This window comes from Corapipo altera, unplaced genomic scaffold (assembly GCF_003945725.1).
Source record: "Corapipo altera isolate COAL_440 unplaced genomic scaffold, ASM394572v1 75, whole genome shotgun sequence".
Classification (NCBI taxonomy): domain Eukaryota; kingdom Metazoa; phylum Chordata; class Aves; order Passeriformes; family Pipridae; genus Corapipo; species Corapipo altera.
In genome coordinates, this window is record NW_020884887.1 from 5,961,932 (window position 1) to 5,987,290 (window position 25,359).

The window sequence follows — 25,359 nt, forward strand, 5'->3', positions numbered from 1 at the left end:
GTTGCCGAGCGGGGAGGCGGCTCCGGAGCCATCGCGCCTGCCCGGCCGGCGGCGGAGCTCGGTGCAGGGGAGGGGGGCGGGGGGCGGCTCGGCGGCGGGTCTGCGGGCCCCATGGGCGGGTGTGTGGGCTCCCACCACGACTCCTCGGGCAGCCTCAACGAGAACTCGGACGGCACCGGAGGTGAGCGCCGGGGCTGGGCCGGGGGGGGCCCGCGGGGGGACCCCGGGGCGGGCGCTGCGGGCCGGGGCCTGCGGCGGGCGGGGGAGACGCGCTGCCGTCGCCGGCCTCGGGGCGCCGCGTCCGGCCGCTCCCCCTGCTTCTGCCCCCGCTTCTCCTCCAGCTTCTCCCCCGGCTGTTCCCCCCCCGCCCGAACTTTCCCGGGGCGACGGGGCCGTGCAGGAGCTCGGCGGGATGGCCCCGTCGGGCAGAGCCCCCGCCCCGCCCCGGCTGCCCCGGCCGGTCGGGGGGCTCTGCCGGGGGGCGTTCAGGGTCAGGGGGTCACTGTCGGGGTGCCGGGGGGGCTGTGTCGGGGCTCAGTGCTGGGACAGCAGTGCCCGGGGCTCCGCGGCGCGGCCCCGGGGCAGGCGGCTGGCGAAATAAAAGACAGGCTGGGGAAAGGGCCTGCCTGGGGCTCCTAAAGTTTGTTTTCCTTGGGCTCAGCTCCTTGCGGTGTGCGGAAAATGATTCTTCGTTTCACTTAGATCCTGGCGCTGCTGCGGGTTTGGGGTTTGTTTTCCTTTTTATTCTCACCGAGGAGGATGGATGCTTTCCTCCAGCCTATGTCTCCCATGCTAAGTGATCGATTTCCACCGACTTGAGGTGCTGGAGCGCGTTCTCACTCATGTGCAAGTGCACACCTACTTAAGGAGCAAAGCCTCTGTGGAAACACTGCTGCAGTGTGAGCGGCCCTTATCCTCATGTTTTTCTCTACTTAAATGCCTGAATGATTGCTTTTTCAACGTTTGTAGGTTTGTGGACCCCTGATGTTCTCCAGCTGAGCTGTATATGCTTTATAATCATTTAAAGTCAGCCTATCAACGGGACACTTGACTTATAAGTAGTCCTTACACGTGCAGGGTCCATAGATTTCAGGATGAAAATTGCTGACATAGGTCTACGTTTTCCCCTGTACCTTACGGGGTATTATTTATCAGTCTGGTTTTATTTCGGATGTCCCAGCTGATGGGTGTTCTGTTATATCAGTGACTTTGCTGTCATTCCATTATGTAAAAAAATGCAGCACTCACAATTGTATCTGAAACAATCATCTGCTGATTAATGCCAGATACAGAGTTCATAGAAATACCAGTAAGTCCAGCTGCTAAGAACTGTGTGGGATTTCACAGAATCACAGAATAGTTGGGGTTGGGAGGGACCTCTAGAAATTATGCAGTCCAACCCCCTGCCAAGGCAGGGTCAGCTGGAGCAGATGACACAGAAACGTGTCCAGGTGGGTTCTGAATTTCTCCAGAGAGGGAGACTCCATGACCTTTCTTGCATTTAATCACATCATTGTCATTCAAAGGAATTTTATAGCTTTGACTAGTATGAGTCTTCCTTACTCTCCTCTATTAGGAAAAAAAGGGGAAAAGGGAGTTACCTAAAATGCATTTGTGCTAAGCAGACTTATCAACTAGTAAAAAAACTACAAGAGTGTCATGTGGAATGGACCAGTCGAGGAAAAGAATGGCAGGAATCATCACATACCCAAAAATTCTTGATTGAAAAATAGCATTAAAAGCTCTGCTGATGTTTGTCCTGAGGTCTGCTTTGGTAGCCAGGTGTTATGAGGTGAGATCATGTCACAGAAATAGCCTCAGTTTAATTTCCTCGCCCTTATCTTGCCTGTGGTATCGAATGAATGAGATGGGAAAAAAACATTACCAGAGTTTGGCTGATATTGTAAACCAGTCAGATTACACACCCAGTAGCAGCACATGAGGTGGGTGGTCTCTGTCCGGGTTGTGCACACAATACTGTCCCAGGTGGACTTGCTTGGAGCGTATTCCTGTGTGGCGCTTCCATGGCACAGCCCACTGCTGCTCTGGGGTTAAATAACCCATTGTGCTTGGTGCATTACAACAGCAGCTGGGGTTTCAAGATGTAAGAGATGTGAAATGCGTGTCAGCTGGCTCGTGTTGATTCATGCTCTAAGGATAATGTTCCTTAAGGTTGTCTCGCTGAAGTGAGAAGCGATGAAATTTCAGTTGAATTATGAGCTTCTTAGGACTGTCTTAAACAATCAGCTACAGTGTGCAATAGCCTGTTTTGTAAGGTTATGTATCTGTTCCTGCCTCTCCACAAGAAAAAAAGGAGGGTTAGGTTAAACTGAAAAAGCCTCAAAATACCTTCTGTAAATCTGACGCCCCAGATGTCAAAGTCCAGCCTGCACAAATTCTGAGCTTTACGAATTCTGCAAACATGTCCACACCAAGTATGAAATCTCTCAAGGGGGCTTCTGTCTCAAGGCATCAGCAAGTGAGCCAGCTGAAGCTCAAGTGAACATGATTTGGAGACTAGACCTATGCAGAAAGATGACTTATTCCTGCTCCCCAAATAAGGCTTGTTTCCTCCACCTCTGGGGCTGTGACCTAACCTGGTGTTTTTGGTTTCAGATTGCTGTCAGTGAGCAGGGGCGGAATATTTATAAATCCTAGGAAGGTGTTTTGGAACAGAAACATTGCGGTTCTAACCAGAGCACTGCCAATGATTGACTTACTTTGGGGAGGCTTTGTCTTTTTCCCAGAAAGGAAAAGCTTCCTGGAGAATTACGAGTGGTCAAGAGATGGATTAGACAGTAGTAGCAGTGTGTGATGCTGTGTGAAAGTGGGAGCCAGATCTTCAGTCTGATTCATCCCAGTCTCGATCTGTTGCAGTGCTGTGGGGAGTGGAGAAATCGTGCTCAATTGTATCACTGGAACTGAGATGAGGATTTGTCACATCCCTGTATTCTCCTCAGCCTTTTTGTAAATCGCCGGCACTTCCCATTACTTCTCTGCTGCTCGGTGAAGCTGACAGCATGTCCTGGCCACGTGTGCTTTCTTTGTCTCACTATGGGTATTTTTCAAGGTCAAGATGCTTGTGTGTATCCGGAGAGCTGTTGTATATCCTCAGGTGTGTCTCCATGTGTGAGACTGAGCTAATCAAAAATACTATTGCATGTTTCTCTTTGCATTGACCGAAGCAGGAAGAGTCTGTTCCTTACCAAGAATTTAACAGATGCTGCTCTGCCCATCCTGCTGGAAATGAAATGGTCTTAGCAGATTGGTACCAGCCATTTCATTATCGCTGCTCTTTTTAGCAAGAGTTCATTTCAACAGAATATTGCTTGTCATAGATAGGAAAAAGTTCCTGCCTGGTTGCTCAGCGTGTTGTAGTCCAGCAGAGTCAAATTGTGATGAGTGTTCTGGATGGTGAGATGGATTTATTGGGGGCTCATTAAAGGAGACACAAAGAAGAATAAAAGGTGATAATTAAATGGTTTGTAGGTAGGGCTTTTCCCCACTTCATATCTTTAGCTCAGCTGTCTCCCACCTGATATTCCAGGCTTTCAGGAGCCAACCATCATGTCTCTTCTTGCCCTCTCAAAGGTGACTTAAGTCCCTGCAGAACGGTGAAAGCAGGCAAGAAATAGCTATTCCAGTCACTTCCAGATTATGTGACTTCTTCAGTTGTGTGTTCAGAAGAGCTTTGGGTTTGGAGTTAACTGCTGGAAAACTCTGCACTTGTGTCGGTACATAAGGTTTAACAGTGTGTTCAGTTTAGCAAAATCAGAGTTGCCAGCTTCTATCCTCACAGACAAGTCCTTTCTGGAGGACTCTTCCTCAATTTGTTTTCCTTCTTCCAAGGGGAGCAGTGAGAAGGAAAAGGAGGAGCCTGTTCATTCTCTCCTGGCACACTCTTACCCCTATTAGAAGTTGCATAGTACTTTGTCTTACTTGGTAAAGTCCAGCGAGACAGTTTTTGTGTGGAATAAGGAAAGAGCAGGAAATACAGTGTCTAGAAGCACGGGCATGACAAGTCATTACAGATTAGGCCTTTTGGCTGCAGCTGTCTGATTGCTGCTGCGCTCTCCTTGACACGATGTTCGCCTGCCTGCTGGAGTTCTTATCGCTCTTCTTTGTTATAAAAGACACTGATTCTGTTTGAAATTTGTCTTCTTTACTGCTACCCCTATCGCCCAACAGTGATAATAGGGACAAGTGGAAATAGGGCTGCACATTTGATTGACGTGCTAGAAGAGGAGATTATTAAAAATATCAATTCCTCCTGCAGCGTTTGATGCAGTGCCGGAGCTTCATTAACTTTGAGAAAGCCAAATATTGTGCTCAACCTCTGCTCTCAGTAACTGGACAACAGTTTCTTAAATATTTTCTTTAGAGTGCTGTGCAGTGCTGCATATCACATGTCTAATTTGAAGTTACAATAACTGCTTTCATGGTGCTTCTATGGAAGACTGACCAGGGGAATTTGCATATTAAGTAGTGAGATTTGTTGCTCACAGTTGGACTAATACAGTAGGGCTCTGCTTGGACTGCATGGGGAGGGTTAAACAAGCATCTCATGACTGAGCAGCTAATAGCATTTGGTGCCTCCCCTTTGTATTGGAGCTTATAAAGAGCGTCCCACTTGCAGACTGATTTTGCAGCGTGTTGTAGCTGTTGGGTGCAAGCTGTGATGGTGTGTTCCTGAACAAGGCACCTGGGTGGGGCTTCGTCACCATCTAAAGAAGGCAGCTCTAGGCTTCAGGTAGTTCCTGCTGGTTTGTAATTCAACCCTGAATTATGGTTTTGGATATGATTTGGCAAAAGTAAAATTAAATCAGAGCTGGTGTTAGCTGTTAGGTCTTACTGTGCAGTGTTTTGTGTTGTTTGTTTTGATTGGGGGTTTTAAATGGAATAATAAAAAAAAGCTTAATGTGGCTCTTAAACTTGCTCTAAATCCTTCATGCTCCATCCCTGGATGTATTTAAAGAGTGTATAGATGTAGCACTTGGGGACAAGGTTTAGAGGTGGACTTGGTTGATGGTTGGACTCAATGATCTTGAAGGTCTTTTTCAACCTAAAGGAGTCTGTGATTACCACAAGAATATGTGTGTTTTTGACAGGGCTTTACGATAAAAGTAGCCTTTAATGACTCCTTTTGCTGATGGCTGGGACCCACAGCCTCCTTGGGATTATTAGGATCTGTGAATCTTGTGCTGAGAACACCTGATAATTGAGTCCCAAGTATTTTTCTGCTGGAATATCACTTTCATGGTATGACACTTTTCATTTGTAAACTAATAGATTTTGTTTTGTTTTTCAGGTGATAACAAGTCACTCACAGAAAATGAAATAAGGTGTTATTTTTACTGTTAATAAGGGCTGGCAAACGCAGCTGTTTGGTTTCCTTTTTGGCGTTGTTCCTCCATGTAATTGTTTGTTTGGTTTCTAGATGAAGTGATTTGTTTTACTTTCTCTGTTTGGGATTTCAGTGCTGAAAGTGACAATGTCCTCCTTCACTGAATGTTAAATATAATAAATTGAAAATTCATTGTGCTTTGGAGATTTTTGACAAATGGAAAATATTATTAGTTGCCAGTTTGAATAAACTCTAAAAAGCAGCGATCCACTCTTATTCCAGCAAGTAATAGGATAACTATTATTTTTCATGTGAATGTTGAATAATATAATTAATGAGTCACAAATTAAAATACAATTGAAGCCAGAAATAAAGATTTGCCTTATAGTTAAGTCTTGCAAATTCCTGTGAGTCTTTTTGCAGGTGCAAAGAAGGGTCAAGTTGGCCATAGCTAGTCTGATTACCCAGCTCTTCTAAAAAAAGAAAGAATATAAATATGTACAAAACTTGTGGCCAAATGACCATGATTCAGAGGTGAATATAACTGCTCCTTTATCCGCAAAGGGGGACTGTGATACTTACAGGGTGTGATGTAACAAGCACTTTCATCCTGTCTTGTAGACAGACACTGTGTATAAATGTCTGTTACATTTTTAAGCAAATTGTTTCCAATTTGCCACCTTGGCTTCACTGCCTTAAAATTCAGGTTTCTGTGATGCCAATACTTCAGTTAGGTTTTTCCTCTTAATCTTTGGGGGTTTTGATTTTAATTTTTTCCCCAAATCGCTTATGCCTGCTACAGGAAAGTGTGCTGTGCTGGCTGGTAGGTGCTTCGTGATCTTCCCAATTGTCTCACCAGATTTGAAATGACTTTTTGAGGATGGCTAGTGTGAGATATCCATCCTCTTCAGCAGAGAAGCCAGATCCCAGTGTGCCCATATCCATGCAGCATGGCTTTCCCAACTTCTGCTCTGAAAGTAGATGTGGGAAGGGCTTGGTTTTTCTTCCCATGGGCTGTTCTCTGAGAAGAGGCACAGCTGAGTGAGTGGCCATGAGGTTTCTACCTTCCCAGAGCTGGTGGCATCCATGTCTGGGGAAGGAAAGAGCATTCCTAGGGAGGAGTTCTGCCACCCAGCAGGCGGGATGAAGTAGGGAAGTCTGCGTGTGACATCCTTTGGGCACGTAGAGCCCAACCAGCAGTTTAAAGGCAGGAGCTGTTGATTCACACTTATCTTTCGTACTTGCAAGTGCTTTGGATGAAGTTTGTGGAGGTTTGTGGGGTTTAATTTTCTTTCAGCTGGAAGCTCTGTAGGACTCTTCTTTCTTTTGCAAGAGTCACATTATGAAATTGAGCCTTTCCAAATCTTCCTAATTCTAGTTTGGAAAGCTGCTCCATTTAGACACCTGTAGTCATCGTAATTGCAGACAAAATAGAGCAAGCAGGCACATGAGGTGGTTCTCAGGGATGTCTTGCAGTTGGAGGGTATAAAGGTGCTGACCTTGGGTACTGTGCCATGAGTATGGGGAGTTTTTGAGGCATCTGCTTGTTCTGGTTACTGAAAACCTCCAGGCTCTGTTTGCTCAGTGCTGCCTTTGGTGTTTGGTGTTTGGCTTGGCCGGGCTGGTGAATCCTCACATGAGTGTGGGGATGTGCCTGTGCCACAGCTGCTGGTGCCACTGGTGACAGGCTGGTGCCTGGCATTGCTTGGCAGGGGAGTGTGGCAAGAACAACGAGCTCAATTACCCAAAATCAGAAGGGAAAGGCATGGAGTGACCCGTTGTGTGAAGCGGGTGGAGTGCAAGGAAGAATAAAAGAGCTGGAGTCAGTAACCTGGTTTCTGACTGTGGAACTAAACACTTCGTTTGCACTCAGAGGTTTTCAGTTACAGTTTAATCTGCTGCCTGTGTGTTGTCTGGCGGGCACCTAAAGTTTGAAGAAAGAGAGATGTTCCACTACTTGAGAAGCAAATAAAGTGCAGGGGTTTTGGGGGGATTTTTTTGGTTGGATGGTTGGTTTATTTTCTTGTTTTTTAAGAAAACAAAAAGGTTTACCCTCACATGGTGATTGTGTTTCCAGTGTGAAAAGTGCAGACTCTAATCTGGTGTTTCATACTGAGTTATCAAGAGTGATAGATCCAAACCACGGTGCCTTGTGCACCCCAAAGCAACATGAGTGCTCATTGCACCATTGAGGTGAAAATACCTATAGCACAGAACGTCACTTGATATTGCACTGTTTGACCTGTGTGCAGAAAAATGTCTAATGTGGTTTATTTAAGGTTCAGCTGGGACCTGAATTTTCCATGTGCTGCCCTGTGCTGATCCTGGGCTGATCTCACAGCTATTAGCCAGGGAGTAGCTTTCTCTCTTGGCACACTCAGATTGGTGCAAGTGAGAGGTGGACAAAAGATGGGGCAGTGCAAACTATGTGTAAACCATTTTTGTTCTGTTTCCCACCTTAGAAGTAAATTAAAAAGTCTCTTAAATGTTGAATGGATCTGAAGTTTCTTAGACTAACTTAAATATTTAAAATGACATAAGTAGACTGTCATCCTGAGACTTCTAGCACTGAGAAAGCAAGGGCACTGCAGGTAATAAGTGCATGAGCAATTATTGGATGCTATGAATTTGCAGGATCTATTCTATATCCAATTGATCTATTAGGCCTAATGTAAAGCATTTGGAAATTGTACTTCATAAAGCAGAAATACTGGTGGGGATGGGGATCCTTACTGCTGTGCTTGTGTATTAGATCAGTTTAACAGCTCCTCCCTTCAGCCTTTTCTCAGTGTCCTTTCCTCTTCCCATCTCCCCCCTCTCCTTAGTGAACATCATTTAAAAAGGAAAATTCAAAGCCCTGCTTGAAAGCCATTTGTGGGAGGAGATGGGCACAGTTCTGAAGAAATGATTCTTCGCTTCTGTAGAAAATCAGATGTGCTGAAGGATTTTATACATGCATATATATATATATACATATATATATATATAAAGACATCCTTGTGCTGCAGATTAGGTAGAAGGGAGGGGGTTTGGGGAGTTTCTGCATGATCTATCATGTGGTTTTCCCACATTCTCAAACATGAAAGAAAAGGCACTTCACAAATGGTAGAGAAGAATGCTTCAGTAGTTTTCAGCAAGAACAGGTACTGCCCAGGGGGAAAAGATTAGAGGCTAAAATGTGAAAATGTATCATACAGTGCTGTAGATTGCATTTATCTTTACACATGTTTAATAGGGAAAGTTTACTCTTAAAACATATATATTCAGTCTAACATTATCAACACTTTTCTATAAATAACTAAATTATTTTTCATCCAGTGAAATGATAAACATTTCATAGTTCATAACAGCTTACAGTTTATAATAATGTATAATAAATGTAGCAACCATAAATAATTCTCTTAGTTCAGACAACATATTACATAGGAAGGCATTTTTCACCTTTTCCCAGTGGAGCTGTGTGCTCTTTGAGAGCACTCCCAGGGCCTGAAATGGCATCGGAAGCAGAGCACAGCACTTTGGGGTTGGAAGCTTGTTACCTTTCTATTTTTAAAATTCAGTCATGAAGCTCAATTTCTGCTCTCATACTGTGATGAAGGGCACTATGGATTCAGGAGAAGGATCTCTTCATGGCATTTACTTTGTTGCTTTATTTTACTGCCACAGAACTCTCATCTCCTGTGATTTCTTGCCTGTATGGGTAAATACAGTCTTTTTGTAAAAGAGTACCTGCAAAATAGCAGATAGAAGCTGCAGCTGGTGAATGCCACTTTCTCCTACCAATTGTTTTTTGGCCACATGCTGCTGCAGGAGCACCTGAGCCTGTTGCAGAGCATCAGCAATCACAGGATAATGGCTGGCTGGAGAAAAGGTAAATGATGGAAGTAAAAATTGCCAACTCACATGTACTGCACAAAGTGTTTCTTGGAAAAGCTATAGCAAAGCATAGCCTATGTCATGTATGCTGGACAACTTCATGCCTTCAGGGTGGGTTTGGATCCATTTTCTTCATCACATAGAAGCTGTGTATGTCAAAATAGTGTCTTTAATGCAGAATGTTTAGTTTTTAGTTATGCTCTACCTGCCAAATGCTTCTGAAGCTCTCTGAGTCATTGTACTGCATCCCTGTTCTCCAGAGGGGATGAGAAGGACCATGCTCAAAGTGGGAAGGGGACACTCAAAAGTCTGTGAACACGGAAACATGTTTTAGATGCTTTTTTTGGTGCAGGTACAAGTCCCATTTCTACTCATCACAGGCTCTGGCTGCTCCAAGCTTGTTAACACAGGCACTGAAGCAAGGGTGAGAAGACATGGGCAATAAGCAGTTTGGAAGTGTTAATGGGAAGCAAAGTGTAGCATACGTGTGAAGTAGTTTGGAAACCATAAACGTTATCTGAAGGTTGGATGAACAATTTCCCTGGCTCCTGCTGGATGTATTCACAAGGAGCCTATATTTGGTGGCAGCAGTAGTTAAACATACGTTCAGATGAAGCTTAGCACTCCAGTGCTTCACACCTCCAAGTAGCAGCATCCTTCACTGTTCCCAGATTTGATCTGGTTGCCTGTTTGGGACATGATGCCAATGCCCTGATGGCTGAGGGTGAGTGAATCTCTTCCTTTGCCTGTGCATTTACGTACTTCCAGCGCATGTAATGAGCAAACCTGCTCATTAAACGGTTGGTAAATCACAGGTCCCAGCTGAGGTTTAGCACTTGGAAGGGTGAAGAAGAGAAAAGCTGTCACATAGCTATTTAAACTTTATTTTTTTTACGAGTTGGATTTCACTCATGAATTGCATGTTGATAACTTGGCTTGGTAAAATACACAACAGACTGATTTTTTTTTTTTTTTGTAAAATTTTTTTTTGCTGTGTGCCTACAGAAGTGCTTTAAAAGAACATGGGTTGCTATAAATGCAAGCATTTATAGAACAAAAATATCTTCTGTAAAGTGCTGATCAATATTGGATATTATTCTAAGACAGGTTTAAACGCTCATTTGAGATAAGTTCTCTTACTCATTTGTGTGTTGGCTTTTCACATCTTTAGATCTCCACTGTATGTTTATCCAAATCTAAAAGTAGTTCTGGTGCCAAAAAAACTTGGATTGCAACAGAAAACCACATGAGTATTGAAATCTCACTGCTTTATTAGCATCACATGCTTTCAATCAGGCACATATTGGATGGCCTCATGGATGTTACTGCAACATCCCAGCGCTGCCTTAATGCATCCCAAACAAGCACGTTCCTTGTGTGTATCCAGGACACTTCAGCTGCTGTACTGATGTTACTGCACTAAAATAGCTCCAAAAATACTACAGGCACGGGTTTTGGCTTTATCTGAAATTCCTTCAGAATGGAACAAGAGGGAATACATGATTTTAGTCTCTCCTCTGGGAGAAAAAAGGAGCAGCAGCATTGTCAAAACAAGTGAATGTGGATGTTGTGGATTGGTATTGCAAGGCAATACCAGAATGAGAGTCCTCTAGGTGTAAATAATCTTCTAGGTCTTGAACTCTGGCTCATGATAGACATTTTCTAAACCAGTGCATTTTGTCTCAAAATGAAATAAACCAATCCAATGTATGGAAACACTATTTTTCTGTAAAACTCTAAAAACACTTTTAACTGTATTTGGGGTGTCCTTTTTTCTTCCAAAAGGCATGAACCTTTAGAAAGCATACCAGGTTCTTCTCAACTGTGTTAGAAGTGCCTGGGCCACCACCACCTTGGAGAGATCATGATGTAAATAATGCCATGTGTCTAGATACAGGTTCCAAAAGCTTGTCTACCTTTTATTTCTTATGGAGAGAAATGCTACGAAAATGTGTTTTTTAGAGTTAAAGGAAAACTCCAAGTTTTCACCCCGTGTGTCTCTCATAGATTCTGTCCTGTTGGTCTCTTTAAAACATGTTTCTTTGGGCTTTGAGCTGGAATCGTGCTCTTCCTGGGTACAAGTCATGGTCTGTGTCTCTGTGGTATTGGCTCATGGGCAGCCAATAAACTGAGCCAAAGGAACAACACTGGCCCCAACGAGTTTGCAGTTTGATAACTGGCCCTTACAGGTTTGGTGGAAGCAACTTCTGAATTTTCTGAACTGTCCCTATCCATTTTTTGGTCAAGTAAGCTTGACTAGAAGGGAATTCTTTACACCTAACCCTACCATCTTGCTGCTGGTCTGACCTTGCCTAGTTAGCAGTAATTAATGCTCCAAGGTACCATCTCACTTCTGCATTGGTTGGCTTCATAGTCCTTCACCCACCGCAGTATAATGTAAGGAGAGGTGAATCTCAAGACTTATGTGTGCTTTGTCTTCCTGGGAAGTTTCATGCCCTTTCTAGAATGGCTTGTCTGCTGTGCACCTAATTCTCCTAAATACTGTTGTTCTAGTAGCTAGGTTTAAGTTGGGGAGGAGAAGTCATGGCTTATGATTAAGTTATCACCCTGGCTTTTCAGGCAGCTTGAAAAGCAAAATACTCTGCTGGTCTTTGGAGAGTCAGTGCCCAGCAGTGGGGAAAACACAGTGACCCACTTAAACAAGGAACCCAAATTTCTCTTTTTCATCTTTAACATGACAGGTGTCACTCAGTACTGCCCGTGGAGATTTCTAAGCTTTTTTGACAAGCCTGCTACGTGGAGACTGCTCACCAAACCAATGGGGAGTGGAAATTTGGGGGTCCGTTAGTTGAGCCCCAAAGGAAACCCTCTCTCTGTATCCATGCCATTGATGGGGCCCAGCTAATCACTTCATCTTGGAGCATTGATTACATATGCAGAATGGGTGAGCTCTAAACACTCCCCATTCCCAGCCTTCATCCATCCCAGGACATGATCAGTCATGATCAGCTCTCAGGGAGCAACTTTTTCTCAAGAATTTATAAGTAAACATATTTAAATTGGTGCTTACAACTTTTCACAATACTGCTTTGAAAAATCAACAAGTGTTTCTTTTGCGTTCTGTAGAACTGTTCACTTATGGAATTAATTCTTTCTACTTTATCCATTCCAAAGAACACAGGTGTTTTATCTTAGGAATGCAACTGCAATTTTTTTTTTTACTCCAATTATATTTTTTCTGATAATTATATTCAGGGAAAACATTGTGCCACAGGACTATGAAAGGAACATCATTAGCATTTTATCTTATTGTGGTGGGAAACTTATTACCAAGAGTTAATCATTTGCATTGATCTCACATTAGTTAGGAAAATATTATAGATATTTGGGAGTGGGGGAGGAAGAATTTTGGTTCCTACCAGTGTCCTACTCTGCCATCTCTTGGCAAGATATGTCCAGAGACACTCTTGAGAGTATGGCTGTCTGATAATCAAGCCTATTAAAAACCTATGCTATTAAGTAGTGACAATTCAGCTTAAAATAAGGTTGTGCAAAGTCCAAGACAGCAAAAGCTTCTGTATCTCCTACTTCAGTGCAATGTCAAACAGAATATTCTGTCTTAGAAATTCTACCAACTGATCTAATCTTGTCTTGAAACTCTTTCCAGGTTTGCCTACTCAAGTATGCTGTCGCTATCTGATTGCTCTGCCTGCCAAATTTCCAAGCTGAATTCATCTTCCATTGATAAAGTGAACTTCTGTCTGCTCAGTGCACTCACCCTTCCTTCTTTCACGTCTCATTGCATTATTATAAATTAATCAGGTGATTTTTTCCAGCTGAAGGAACTCTTGCCGTGCAGTTCAGATTGAGATATCTGTGTAATTTCTTCTCTTGTATTTTGAAACTTTCCGACTTTTACTTGTCTAAGTTGAAGATTGGTAAATAAGGAACCCTTTCTCTCACAAAACATTTTTCCATCAAGATATTTCAGCACAGATTATTATGTGTTATAGACACTTTTGATGCTAAATAATGAACCCCTATGAATGGACTCTTTTCAGCTGGGGGAGCTGGTGTGAACAGTACTCAGGTGTGGACATTTCCTAGTGCTTTTTTTCTCATGTTCATCCTTAGCTTTTAGACGGGTCTGAAATGTGCCCCTACTTCTGCTGGGTCTGGGGTTTGAGATGCCCTTGATCAGAGCTGCAGAGTCAGCACTTCATGGGCATGGTTTGCTCATTAGAGCATAGTAATTAGTGAATTTGCAATGTATTTGCGTTCAGCCATTTATGTGAATTATTCCAACTTCTATAGCCAACAATCAACTGGTATTTTTTTTTTTTTTTTTTACTCAATGCTTTGACGGGTCCCTTCACCGAAAAATAATTACACCTGCACTGAAAAACCATGGGACCAACAGGCTCTTGTTTTCAAAAGACTGAAATAAGACTCTCTTTACTATTGCATTTTCCCTCATTACCAGTTAAAGTTCTCATCCTTAAATTTGAAACTAAGCTTGTTTTCCCTTGAAGGGGAGGAGGGGTGAGAAGAGGGTCTGTCCAATAGTGGAGAGTTCTGCCTCAACTCAGAACCAAAGACTTTTCTTGCAGAAACTTTAAAGCCCAGAATCATCATACACTTACTCTAATCTGCTATTATATCGCTCACATCTACAATGTTGGGGAAAAAGTAGGAAAAGTGCATCTGTCCTGACAAACAGTGCTGCTTTTGCTTGTGAGTAGATGACACTGGAGAAATAAGCTCCTTCGAGCATTACAGTGAGTACCTTTTTAGAAAAGACAAGCATAGCCCGTGGCCAAGACCTACTTCAGCTATTACTGGATACGTAACAGCCGAGAGCGTTGCCAACATAATCATTGTGCTGCCAGTTTTTAGCTTGCCCTGAGTTGTTGAGAATTAAATGCGTTTTCAATCAAATTATGTTCCGTAGTGCTCCCTTCCTTTGAAAGGAAGAGAAGTTACTTAAGGGATGTGCTGCTGTGTCTGCTGGAAACACTGAACAAGCATCACCCAGGCCATTAATAGAGCTAAAGCCTTATGTGCTCAGGGAATTTTGAAAGAGATCAGATTAATTTGCTAAAGGTGGAAAGGCTCTGGCTACTTTAATCTATCTTAATTTGAGCAATTTAAATGAAGAGGGCAGTTTCCTGTCCCTGCTCCAAGGTCCTTCTGTCTCAAAGAGAGCCACAGGCTCCTGAAGAAGGAGGTTCACAGCAGAAGCTGATGTCTGTGTTTGGTGTTGCTCAGGGGAGGTTGCTTTGATTATGCTCCTAATTTGTGCACCTTTAGATTCTTAGAGTTGGATTCAATCATACAGACCAGAGAAGTGGATGTCTTGTCCCTGGAAGTGTTTAAGGACAGGTTGGATGGAACTCTGTGCAACCTTGTCTAGTGGAAGGTGTCCCTGTCCATGGGGTTGGAACTGGATGATCTTCAAGGTCCCTTCCAACCCAAACCATTCTACAGTTACGTCAATAATCCTTGACCATAGGCTGTAATAGGTCTATTTTTTCCCCTGAATACATCCATAGGGGGATAAAAAGGCCTTGAAAGGATGTAGTTTTAAGGCTGCTTTGTTCAAGTACTCCCATTTACAGGAGAGGTTTTTTTCTTTCCTCTGGATATATGAGACATCCAAGTTGCAACAAAGTTTTGCACATTTTTCATCTCAGCTTAGGAAGATGGAGGATGTTTTTCTAATTATCTGAGCAATCCACTAATGTCCTTATGTATTATTACTTGTCTCTAACTCTGGGATAAATATGATTTCCTAACAAAATGTGCACTTGAAAGGTAGGAAGGAGTTCCCTATGGCTAAGAGGTAGGTCATAAGTGTTTTTGAAAAGCCAGCTGCAACCACTTGTGGATCTTCCAGCTGCCAGGCTTTATCCAGTCTTGGGTGCTGGTGTTTCTTGGGGGATAACTTTCCAGATGTACAGATAGGAGTTTAGTTTCAAAATTCCTTATTTTAAAATCTAACTTGCATCAAAATTTTTCCTTTGCTGTTTTTGTTTTTCCCCACTTGTTTTAGATGACGTGCTCTTGCACTCAAGGCTGGAGTTTGCTTAGACTGGAAGCATATGTAGTTCCATGAATAAATTTTCAAGCTTATTAACTAGATTACAGATCCAGAAAGTTTTGACTATAAAAGAGAAGTAAATGAATGTTTTTGGGTTTTGCTGGGGCGTTAAGCCACCAATCTGTCAGACTTCTGCCCTGCTCAACTGCAGTGGGCACAGTCAAGTAGATGAACATTAAAATGGAACTTTCCTAGTTCTTTTGGTGCCTCGCTGTTTGGAGGCTCAGTGATGTGATCATTTAGCTTCTGTGGTCATACTGATTTGTTAATGTCAGGACAAATTGCTTTTTACTAATCATAGAATCATTTAGATTGGAAAAGACCTCCAAGATTGAGTCCAACATTTGACTGATCACCACCTTGTCAACTAGACCATATTGAATTTTATTTTTTTTTTTTAAATCAGCCTGACATGGACAATGAAGTCTCACTCTTGCAAGGCCTTGAAGTTTTGAGGTTTTTTAGCCTTGTGACTGTAAACGTAACAGGAAGGACTGATACTCGAAAAAGATGGGCTTGGTGGTAGATGTCCATATTCTGGGGCAGTCTTAAGTAACCTTGGTGTCTTAAGCCATGGTGTCATGATGTGTGCTGTGTGACCTGAAAGGATAAACTTCAACAAGTGGGGTATTGGATTTTCTGCTACTGAATCACTGGTGTGCTGGTGCTGTGTGTGACAGGCTGACTTGACAGCTGTTAAAGACATCACCACCTACTGTTAAGGGCTGGTTGAGAGATTACTTTGCAGAAAGCAGCTTGACATCTGAGGAGCATCAAGGATGTGTTATCCCACCGTTGCACATCTGTCTGTAGGTGTCTGGCACAGCTCTGTGCTCACAGATCTGCCTTGTTCAGACCCAGCACTGTCAGACCCACTCCTCAGAAATACCAAGGGCATATAATCCTTGGGAAGATGAGTGGTAGGTGCAGGGGGGTTGGACTAGATGACCTTTAAAGGTCCCTTCCCACCCAATCTGTTCTCTGATTCTATAAAACACTTCTTAAATAGGAACCAAGTTGAAAGCATCCAAAAATTGATTTGTAATGAGTGTGAAATGCTAACTTTATCGTGAAAAACTACCTTGTAAAACAGAACTTAATAAAACAGCAAGTATCATTCTAAGAAATACAATTTCTTAGATTAAATCTGTAAATGTTTGCTTATGTATTTTTCCCCTGTTCTTTAAAGCAAGCAATTGCCTTTCAGTTTTCCAAATGACACCTGAGGAATGTAATATGGAACTGTAAAATTAAGTCGTTAATACAGTGTATGTTTGGTATGTGTGTCAGGTAAGAGTCCTATTTTCAGCTTATACTGAGCTCTTAATTAAGTGATGAGCTTAAGCAGCTGAGATACAGTAATAGTGCATTTAGTTAATTGGCTAATGTGAAACTTTATCCCTGCCAATAACTGTGACACTGGAATAAATTCAAGACGTGGTGTTAGATCCTTTAACTAAGCTAATTTAATTATTGGTCATTGCAAAAACAGTTACCAACTTGGAGGCTTTTTTTATTCGTTCCCTTCTGGAATTTGTGACTGCTGTGCATGGCAGAAGTGACATGGCCAGCAGTGCCATGTTCACCCAGGTAGTCCTTGGGAGCCTGAAATTGGCCATCTGCATTACACCTTGTATTACACAGACCTTGTTGAGTTTCAGAATTTTGTGGAAGGGTTTAATTCAACCAAGCCTGATGCAAATTAACACTGTGCTGAGATGGGATCTAAGAATTGTGCTGACTTCTGCAGCTCCTCCGAAGCAATTTTACTTTAGGGGAAAACCTAAGATGGAGAGGGATGTTTTACAAGAGCATGTAGTGATAGAAGGGGTAATGGCTTCAAACTGAGAGTAGGGCTAGATTGGATATTTGGAAGAAATTCTTCCCTGTGAGGGTGGTGAGGCCCTGGCATAAGTTGCCCAGAGAAGTTGTAGCTGCCCCATCCCTGGAAGTGTTAAAAGAACAGGTTGGGCAGGGCTTAGAGCAACCTGGCCTAGTGGAAGGTGTCTCTGCCCAGGGCAGGGAGTTGGAACAAGATGATCTTTAAAGTCCCTTTCCAACCCAAACCATTCTGTGATTCTTATGAAATCTGGGTTTACTTGTCGTAATAAAGTAAATCCCCTGGTGGCATCATCCAGAAGGTCTTCAGAAGGTTCAGCATCATGTGTACATGCATTGCACGTGGGCCTGCTGAGGGTATGCCTGCTGGCTTTCAGCGTGGTCACACCTTATCAGGGTGGAGTGGGCTGCATTATTTAAAAAAATTATCAGTCTAATATTTTATGTAATTCTGACAGCGCGAAAGATAGGGCTGCCTTTTCATTGTTTGTTTGATTGGGTTTTTTTCCCCATGAAAATTTTGCTAGTGTTGGAAATACTCATGGTGTGTTAAACACAGCCCCGATGTACACCAGATGTCCCTGTCTGTCACCAACTCGGAGGATTTGTGGTGGCCTTGTGTGGTCGGGCTGTGGCTGCTTGACAGAGGCCAGCACTGCCCACACTGCTCCCATGGCTTAGGCCAGCACAAAAGCAAAGCTTTGTTTTAAACCCTGCTGAGCCAGACCCTAATTTGGGCCTTGCTCAAAGCATGCAGAGCTCAGCTGTCAGTGTGTGGGGAAGCACTTAAGTTTTTTGATGCTGTTCCTTTTCCCTGAAGGTGTTGAAGAAACAACTGGATGTGGCACTCAGTGCTCTGGTCTCATTGACAAGGTGATGATCGGTCAAAGGTTGGACTCCATGGTCTTGGAGCTCTTTTCCAGCCTAAATCATTCTGTGTTTCTGTGATGTCAGCCCCCAGTACACTCTCACAGAGCAGCAGGCAGGTGCCCACATCACGGCAATGCACTGGCACAAGGTTGCCCAGTCAGAGGAACTCACCTTTTACGCTTTTATCTGATGTGTCTAAGGTTTCCCTGTTAACTGAATCAAGGGGAAGGTACAAAAGGGTTTTAGTACTTTAAAAGTGAAGTTGCTGAGTTACTTTCTTCCTCATCATGAGATACAGGAATCACTGGGGTGTTTTTTTTTTCTTTTAGATAATCTCTGTGCAGCTTCCTACTGCATTCCTACAGCTCTGCTGTGCTCTATAGTGCACTTGTTTTGCATGTGAGATGCTGCCTTGGTGCCAAGCCCTCGGCTGCAGTTGAGTTTTAGCTTAAGCTATGCTTTGCAGAAGTCAAAAGAAACGTGTACTTTATGCAGCCTATCTCAACTAGAGTATTTTTCATGTTGCTGACAGCTTCCTTAATGGTTCTTGTCATAGGTTTTAAAAAAGATAGTCTAGTTGTGCACTGTAGATGATAACAGATTAAAGGTCTTGGTGCTTACACACTGTGATTTGGGAATGGGTAAATCTTCATCCTGTTCTGTATCCAGCTGAAAACATTCATCTGCCAAAGATAGGAACAGTTAAATTCCAGTGTAAACAGTGCTGACATGTAATTGTGTTGATAATGTCTGTCCCTCAAAACTATTTCACCACAGTACTGCTGGAACTTCCCTGTGAGGCTGAAGCTGACACTGAGCAGCCAAAAACAGCTACTGCTACTTTTCCTACTGTATGTGGAAGGAGAATTTTAGGATTCCTATGATGGGATATAATAGAGACAGATGGGCATCATCTGTCCTTTGCCCTGCCTGGCAGTGTTCTTTCTTCATCTCTGATCACCCCTTGACCAAAGCAGAAGGATGTGGTGACTCCACAAAGGTGTCTGATGCTCAGGCATTTTTCTCTGTCCAGAGAAGAGGTGTTGTATCAGAACCTTAACTGAGATGATTGAGAACTCCTCTGCCTGTGCTTCCAGCAGGAAGCTGAGTGGGCAGGCAGGGCTCAGGAGCAACCACAGAGCTTTTGTAAACTGTTAATCATAGAATAGTTTGGGTTGGAAGGGACCTTAAAACTCATCTTGTTCCACCCCCTACCATGGGCAGGGACACTTTGCACTAGACCAGGTTGCTCCAAGCCCCATCCAACCTGGCCTTGAACATTTCCAGGGATGGGGCAGCCACAGCTTCTCTGGGTAACCTGTGCCAGGGCCTCACCACCCTCACAATAATTTTTTCTGTATATCCAACCTCAGTGTCTCTTCTTTCAGTTTGAACCTATTACACCTGGTCCTGACACTACAGTTCCTGATGGAAAGTCTCTCTCTGGCTTCCTTTCTATAATAAAGGCTTAGAATCAACTCTGGGAAATAGTGCTGAGCTTTTGGTGGGAGACCAATGCAAAAATTTTTCTTTGAAAAGTACTGTTTGGAATGGTGAGACAAATAACAGCATGCAACTTCACAGGGGCTTTGTTTGCATTATTGCTCTATCCAACACCGCTTACCCCAAGTGTTTGTAACCAGTGCTTTGCTGTCCTGCTCTTGCAGTTCTCGGGACAGAGGAATTGTCCTCATAAAACCTTCACAAACAGACTGGAGGCTGAAGTTCACCTCTTGCCAGCTGGCTCTGGGCTGTGAATGCACCTCACATTAGACAAAATACACTGACCTGGTTTCAATTTCTGTGGGAGGCAACCTGTGTTGTTGCAGCATATCCCCGTGCAAAGCAGACTGTTGGTCATCTGAACAGATCCTGCGTGTGTTGGGATGAGGTGGGATGTTTGGATCTGGAATACCATCGGGGGAGAAGATTTCAAAAGCTGAAGCTTTTATTTCTTGCTGCAACACTTCTGGCTTCTTTGAAAAGTGAGGGGCGATGAGTGATGAGCTGCCTGGAAATACCAAGCTCTCTTGATTTCTTCTGCTGTTCCTGTTGAAAATGATGGGAGAAATGGAAAATACGGTGTCATAGCTGGTAATTAGAGACAATTTTTCTCTTTGTCCAGCACATTCATACACCCTTATTCATACATCATCTCGTGTGTTTTATATCTCACACTGTGAAGCCTCTGGATTGACTCAGTGAAGATTTAGTGCTTCGTGTAGGCAGAGAGGCAGGGAAGTGTCGTGCCTGTACGACGTGTCCAGAGCTGCCTGGAATTACCAGAGTAACTTGCATTTTACTTGCTACAGTTTCTTCTGTTCAATTAAATCCTTTTAGAGGAAGGTATTGGGTAAGAGTTGAGGACAGACTGGAGAAACAGGGAAGGTGCATTCTCTGCTCCTGCTTTGAGACACAGTGCTCTTTGCCTGGTTGGCTTTGAACGCTGGGGTGGCACAACTGATTGATGACTCCCCACTTTGCACCCCGGAGGGACCACATACATCATTTAACACCAGAACATGGCATGTCTGGCAGGTGGCTCACGTGGGAGCACAAGCTTGGCTTTCAGAGATGGTGATCAACCTTTATAATGTGGCTTTGAGTCTGTAACCTGGTGTTTTATTATGCAACTGCTTAAAGATATAACTTGAATTTCTATCAGGAGATGTAGTTTTTCTTGTAGTGTTCATTTTACCCTTTTTCCTTTCATGAAGGAAATTAAAACTTGTCTTAGTTTCAAGCGTTGTCTTTATATCTGTCTGTCTATCTACACACAGCGTTTGGAAAGCTCACACAGGGGCTCTAGAAATGTTACACTGCTCTGAAGGCTCTCAGCACTGCAGTAATAGGTATTGCTTTTGTATATATAAAATCTGGGTGCTCCTTTATTTTCTCATTAGGAAAACCTAATTGTACAGTGAATTATTTCATTTGTAAATCTTTAACACTGTCCAGTGTCACTTCCTTTCCAAAATACTGTTATTGTCTTGCAAAAACATAACCACCTTAAGAAATAAAAATGCTGAAAACTAGCAATAACAGAAAAGATTCTGCCATTTTCCTGTTGTTGGGTAAGCCTGTGCTACTTAATGTAATTTAAATTGTGTTAGCCTATGCTACTTAATGTAATTCAAATTGTTTGCTGCTTAGATGCAATACATTTTCCCTTGCCCCCTCCCTGGTTTCCTTGGTTTTCTGCACCTCTCCTTTGTGCTGACTCTTCCAAGCACTATTGTAATTCAGCTGCTGGAAGGATTACACTGGAGAATGATGCAAAGAAAATGTTAGGATGAACTGTGTCTAGATATTGATACCAAATTACAAGATACCTTATGAGGAAATTGGAACAAAATAGATCTGAAATGCAACTCATTTGATTTAAGTAGAATACTACTCACTGATTGTGGGGAGGGAAGCCCTTGGGACTATTACTAAAAGAAACTTTATGGGTAGTGAACTGTTATTTGCATTTAATTTATCTTAGAAAAGTACTTTGTTAGCAACTGATCCTCAACAGGGAAGCAATCGTGTAAAGAAAATATTTTTGATCATTAGTTCAATTTGTAAAACATTTAGTTTGCTTCTCTTGACTGGCTTCAAGTCATTACCCATCACTGTTTTTCTGACTGTGTCTCCCTGGGAGGATTTTGCTTTCCCTGTTAAAGCTGTGAGTGTTTACAATTTAACAAACCAAACAGGGCATGTGTGCCACGTTCTCCTCACTGGCCTCAGCCTCTACAAGCAACACTTGGTCTGTGTTCTTTCTTTGATGGCTTATCATTTCTGTTCTCCTCCCATGAAACCTGACAGTCCTCAAATCCCAACATTTCCACTGAGAACAGTTTCTGAACATTCAGATAGACTGTTGTGATTTTTTTATCCTTCCTTAGCACTTCTGTTGGGCACTTCTGCTCCTTTCCTCACAGTTCATTCCAAATCTTCGTCATCTCTCCACACTTAAACAGTTGTCTTTATCTCTTAGATATTTTCTTAATCAAAATGAAATTAAAAAAGGAAGTATTATCATATATTGCCAGATTTTCCTAATACTGATGTCATTTCAACATTTTGATCCTTGAATACTTGCCTCTATCTTCTCATAGCTCGTGCTCTGCTGGTTGAGGGTCTCTGTGCTGGTCCAGTGCTTGTTTCTGATTGTGTGTCTGTCTGCTCACACATCTGTGTGGAAGCACTGACACACAGTCACAGGTGGATACCTGGAGATCAACAGCTTTGGGCCTCCAGTCCAGTCCAGATGTCTCCTTCTGGGGGCTGCACTACCAGGTTCTCCGTGCCCTGGGTGGGTTCTGTGTGCACGGAAACTTTTCCAACAGATGCTTTCACCAAACTGGGACAGTTTCCCCTGACTTACAAGAGCAGTAAAAGACTAATGCTACAAGCAACATATGCTTCTGTTTCGAGGGAAAAGGAAGAAATTCATTGTGGAGCACTTGCATGGATTTAATGTGCCAAATTTTATTCCTAATGTTATTTTTAGAAATAGGTAAAAGATGCTCCAAGAAATGGGGTGGGAGGGAAAAGTTCACGTAAGACTGACAGCAAAGGAGGTGCTTCCCCAAATGCTTCAGGTTTTAGCTCAGTTGTTAGAGATAATTCTGGGCTTTATCAGGGGAACACATCTTGTGGGGTGTCTTACAGGGTTACCTGCCTGGTCAGTAGCTGGGAAGGAGGAAGATCTGGTTCGCACTTGAAGCAGAGGTCCACCTGCCCTTCTCCAGAGGCTCTAAACTGTCTGATGGCTCATTCAGCTTGTTGCATTTGTGATATTTGATTTGACAGAAAGCCCTTTGAGGCAGAAATGTTATCCAATTTGATTATCGAGTGCTATAGTTCATGGGTATATAAGCTGGGAATTATGAAAGCTTTAGCTGGATATTGGCTTTTAGTATGAGACTCTTGTGTTACCAGCTGCTCCTGCTCATCTGGCCCGCTCTGGAGGAGGTGACAGTACTGTGATCCACAGTGAGAGCGACATAACAAACACACCAGCTGTTAAAGAAGTAGTTCTACATAGACATTTTTTGACATTCTGTTAAGAAACTGATTTAAATATCCAGATTTATTTGCATAAGCTCACTCAAAAGAAGCATAGGTAACCTTACTGATTCTGTTGCTTTGATGGGAAGCTGTAGAAAAGGGAAATAAATCTTCACAAATCAGGTTATAAAACAGTCTGCAAGGACTGAAGAAATATGTCCTTCCTTCTGAAAAAAAAAAGACTTTGTAGTTTACTAGGAACTTAGTGGGGCAAACAGTAGTAGCTATGTCGAGGATCCTGGGGTGATACTCTACCCATGTAGTAAAAACGTTATATGCTGCTAAATCCTATAGATAGGACAGAAACAACCTGTGGCTTGTCTGCTGCTGTTCTTAGGTCACTTTGAGGTATTAAACAGGTTCACAGAATCATTTAGGTTGGAAAAGACCTACAAGATCGAGTCCAATCTTTGACTGATCCCCACCTTGTTAATTAGACATTGGAACTGCCCATGGAGATGATGGTCAGACCAAAGCACTGAGTGCCATGCCCAGTTGTTTCTTAAACACCTCCAGGGATGGTGATTTCACCACCTCTCTGGGCAGTCCCAATGTCTAATTAACAAGGTGGGGTTCAGTCAAAGGTTAGACTCGATGATCTTGGAGGTGTTGGGTTCTGTGAACTTCTTACCCCTCTTTGGAATGCACTACACCACTGGTGAGCTATTGAAGCAAGAACAACCTGACTTATTTTGGACTGTCACTAATGTGCTGATCTTTTTAAAAAGTAGACTCTTAATGGTTTTCATATTCGCTTCTAAATAAATCTCTTGCCAAAAATATCAACCACTGCCATCCATTGAGACGACAAATTTCAGTATTGCCTCTGAGGGAACGTGCCTTCTTGGCATTTATAAAACAATTCCTGTTTTCAAGCAGCATATTAATAATTTCTTACTTATGTTGAAGTGGTGTAAGATGAAAAATTAATGTGGATGTTACTTTCTCTTCCAGATCTTGCAAGCTGTTTGTGCCTCTGATGTGTATGGTCTTAAATGAAACCTATGTTTTCTTTTGAGCTTTAGTTTGCTTCCAAAGTGAGGGATAGAAAACTGACACTGTAAATACTTGAGGAAGTGTTTCAGACTGTTGATGTTTGTTTCTTTATCAGCCTTATTACAGAAAGAGGGAAAGTCCTTTGATGTGGTCCAAAACTTTGTAGAAATTCATGTAGTGATGTTCTGCTGTAGTGACCAAGGCATGGGGTGGAAAGTGAAATATTTGGGCCTTTTTACACATTAGGGCTTTTTATATGTCTTGAGTTTCTTGTATCCCTTCTGATCCATCTATCCACACGTTTGAATAGAGATTAATATTTCTCCAGGAGAAGCATAAAGATTTTTTGGGGATTCTTGAAGCACTTCTAATAAATTATAAACACGCTAAAGACCTTCTTAAATACTGGCTTGTGATGAAGCCAAGTTGTGTTTAAAGGCTTAGTACTGGGATGGATGGCTTGTTAGAGTGAATTTGGCTTTTGAGGCATTTGTAGAGTCATTTTCTTCCATCACCTGTCTTTCCAACTTGAAAAAATAGAATTTATCCCTGGGTTTATCATCACTGCTGTCTATGTAGGAAGGATCGTGTCTCGAGGGAGAAGTTATTTGAGATTGTTAAGATTTCTGTCTCTTTAGTCTCTCCCCTGCTATTCTTGTCTAGTGAAGAGCAATAAATGCAGATGCTGTCTTGGGCAAAGGGGGAAGCAGGGAAGGAAAGAAATAGCCTGTTGGATTTTCCTCCATGGTGCTGGATAACAGGCAGGCAGGGCTGGGTACAGGCAACGCCGCCGTGACTGCGCGAAGTGCCTTTAACCTGCTTCCATAATTAATGTTCAGGGAGAAGGAAAGGGCCCTGTGGGATAAATTAGCATTCATTGAATGTACGTGCAAACAGATGTTAGCTGAAGTTGAATGGAAAAAAAGATGCCCACTGACCCAAATTTCTAACAGTGTCCTGTTCTGTCCGTCTGAAATGTTCATGCTCTGACTGCTACGCCTTAATAAGGAAACAATTTCTTGTTCAAGTGTTTTCCCACATATGTTTTTGCAATTTCATAATATACTGTTTAATGCATGCAGGGCTGCCTCCTTCACCATTGTTTTAGGCTGCCCCATCATCATCTCCCAGCTTGTGTGTGCTCAGCTGAGACTTGGACTGGGAACAGCCAGGCTTTGCCAGGAAACTTGGTGTTTTGTAAACACTTGGGTTTGCTGTTCTGAAATCTGTTAAATGGTCAGCACTTCTTTGAAAAGCAAATGGATGGAAGCAATCTCATGGAAGCAATCCCATGGAAACAAAGAGCAATAAA

General features: G+C 42.7%; 1 protein-coding gene across 3 annotated transcripts in view; it reads left to right on the plus strand.

Annotated features, from left to right (window-relative positions):
- Positions 1 to 59: 59 nt before the first annotated feature.
- The window catches only part of UBTD2 (ubiquitin domain containing 2), a 52,162-nt gene continuing 26,862 nt past the window's right edge, over positions 60 to 25,359 (plus strand). Inside the window, exon 1 of one of the 3 annotated variants that reach the window (XM_027643448.1) lies at positions 60 to 181. In XM_027643448.1, coding sequence (XP_027499249.1) covers positions 112 to 181 — 70 coding nt within the window. In that variant the 5' untranslated portion in view covers positions 60 to 111. Of the gene's footprint in view, positions 182 to 18,086; positions 18,220 to 25,359 lie in introns of those variants that run through there. The other 2 variants (XM_027643450.1, XM_027643449.1) reach the window with 2 other exon arrangements.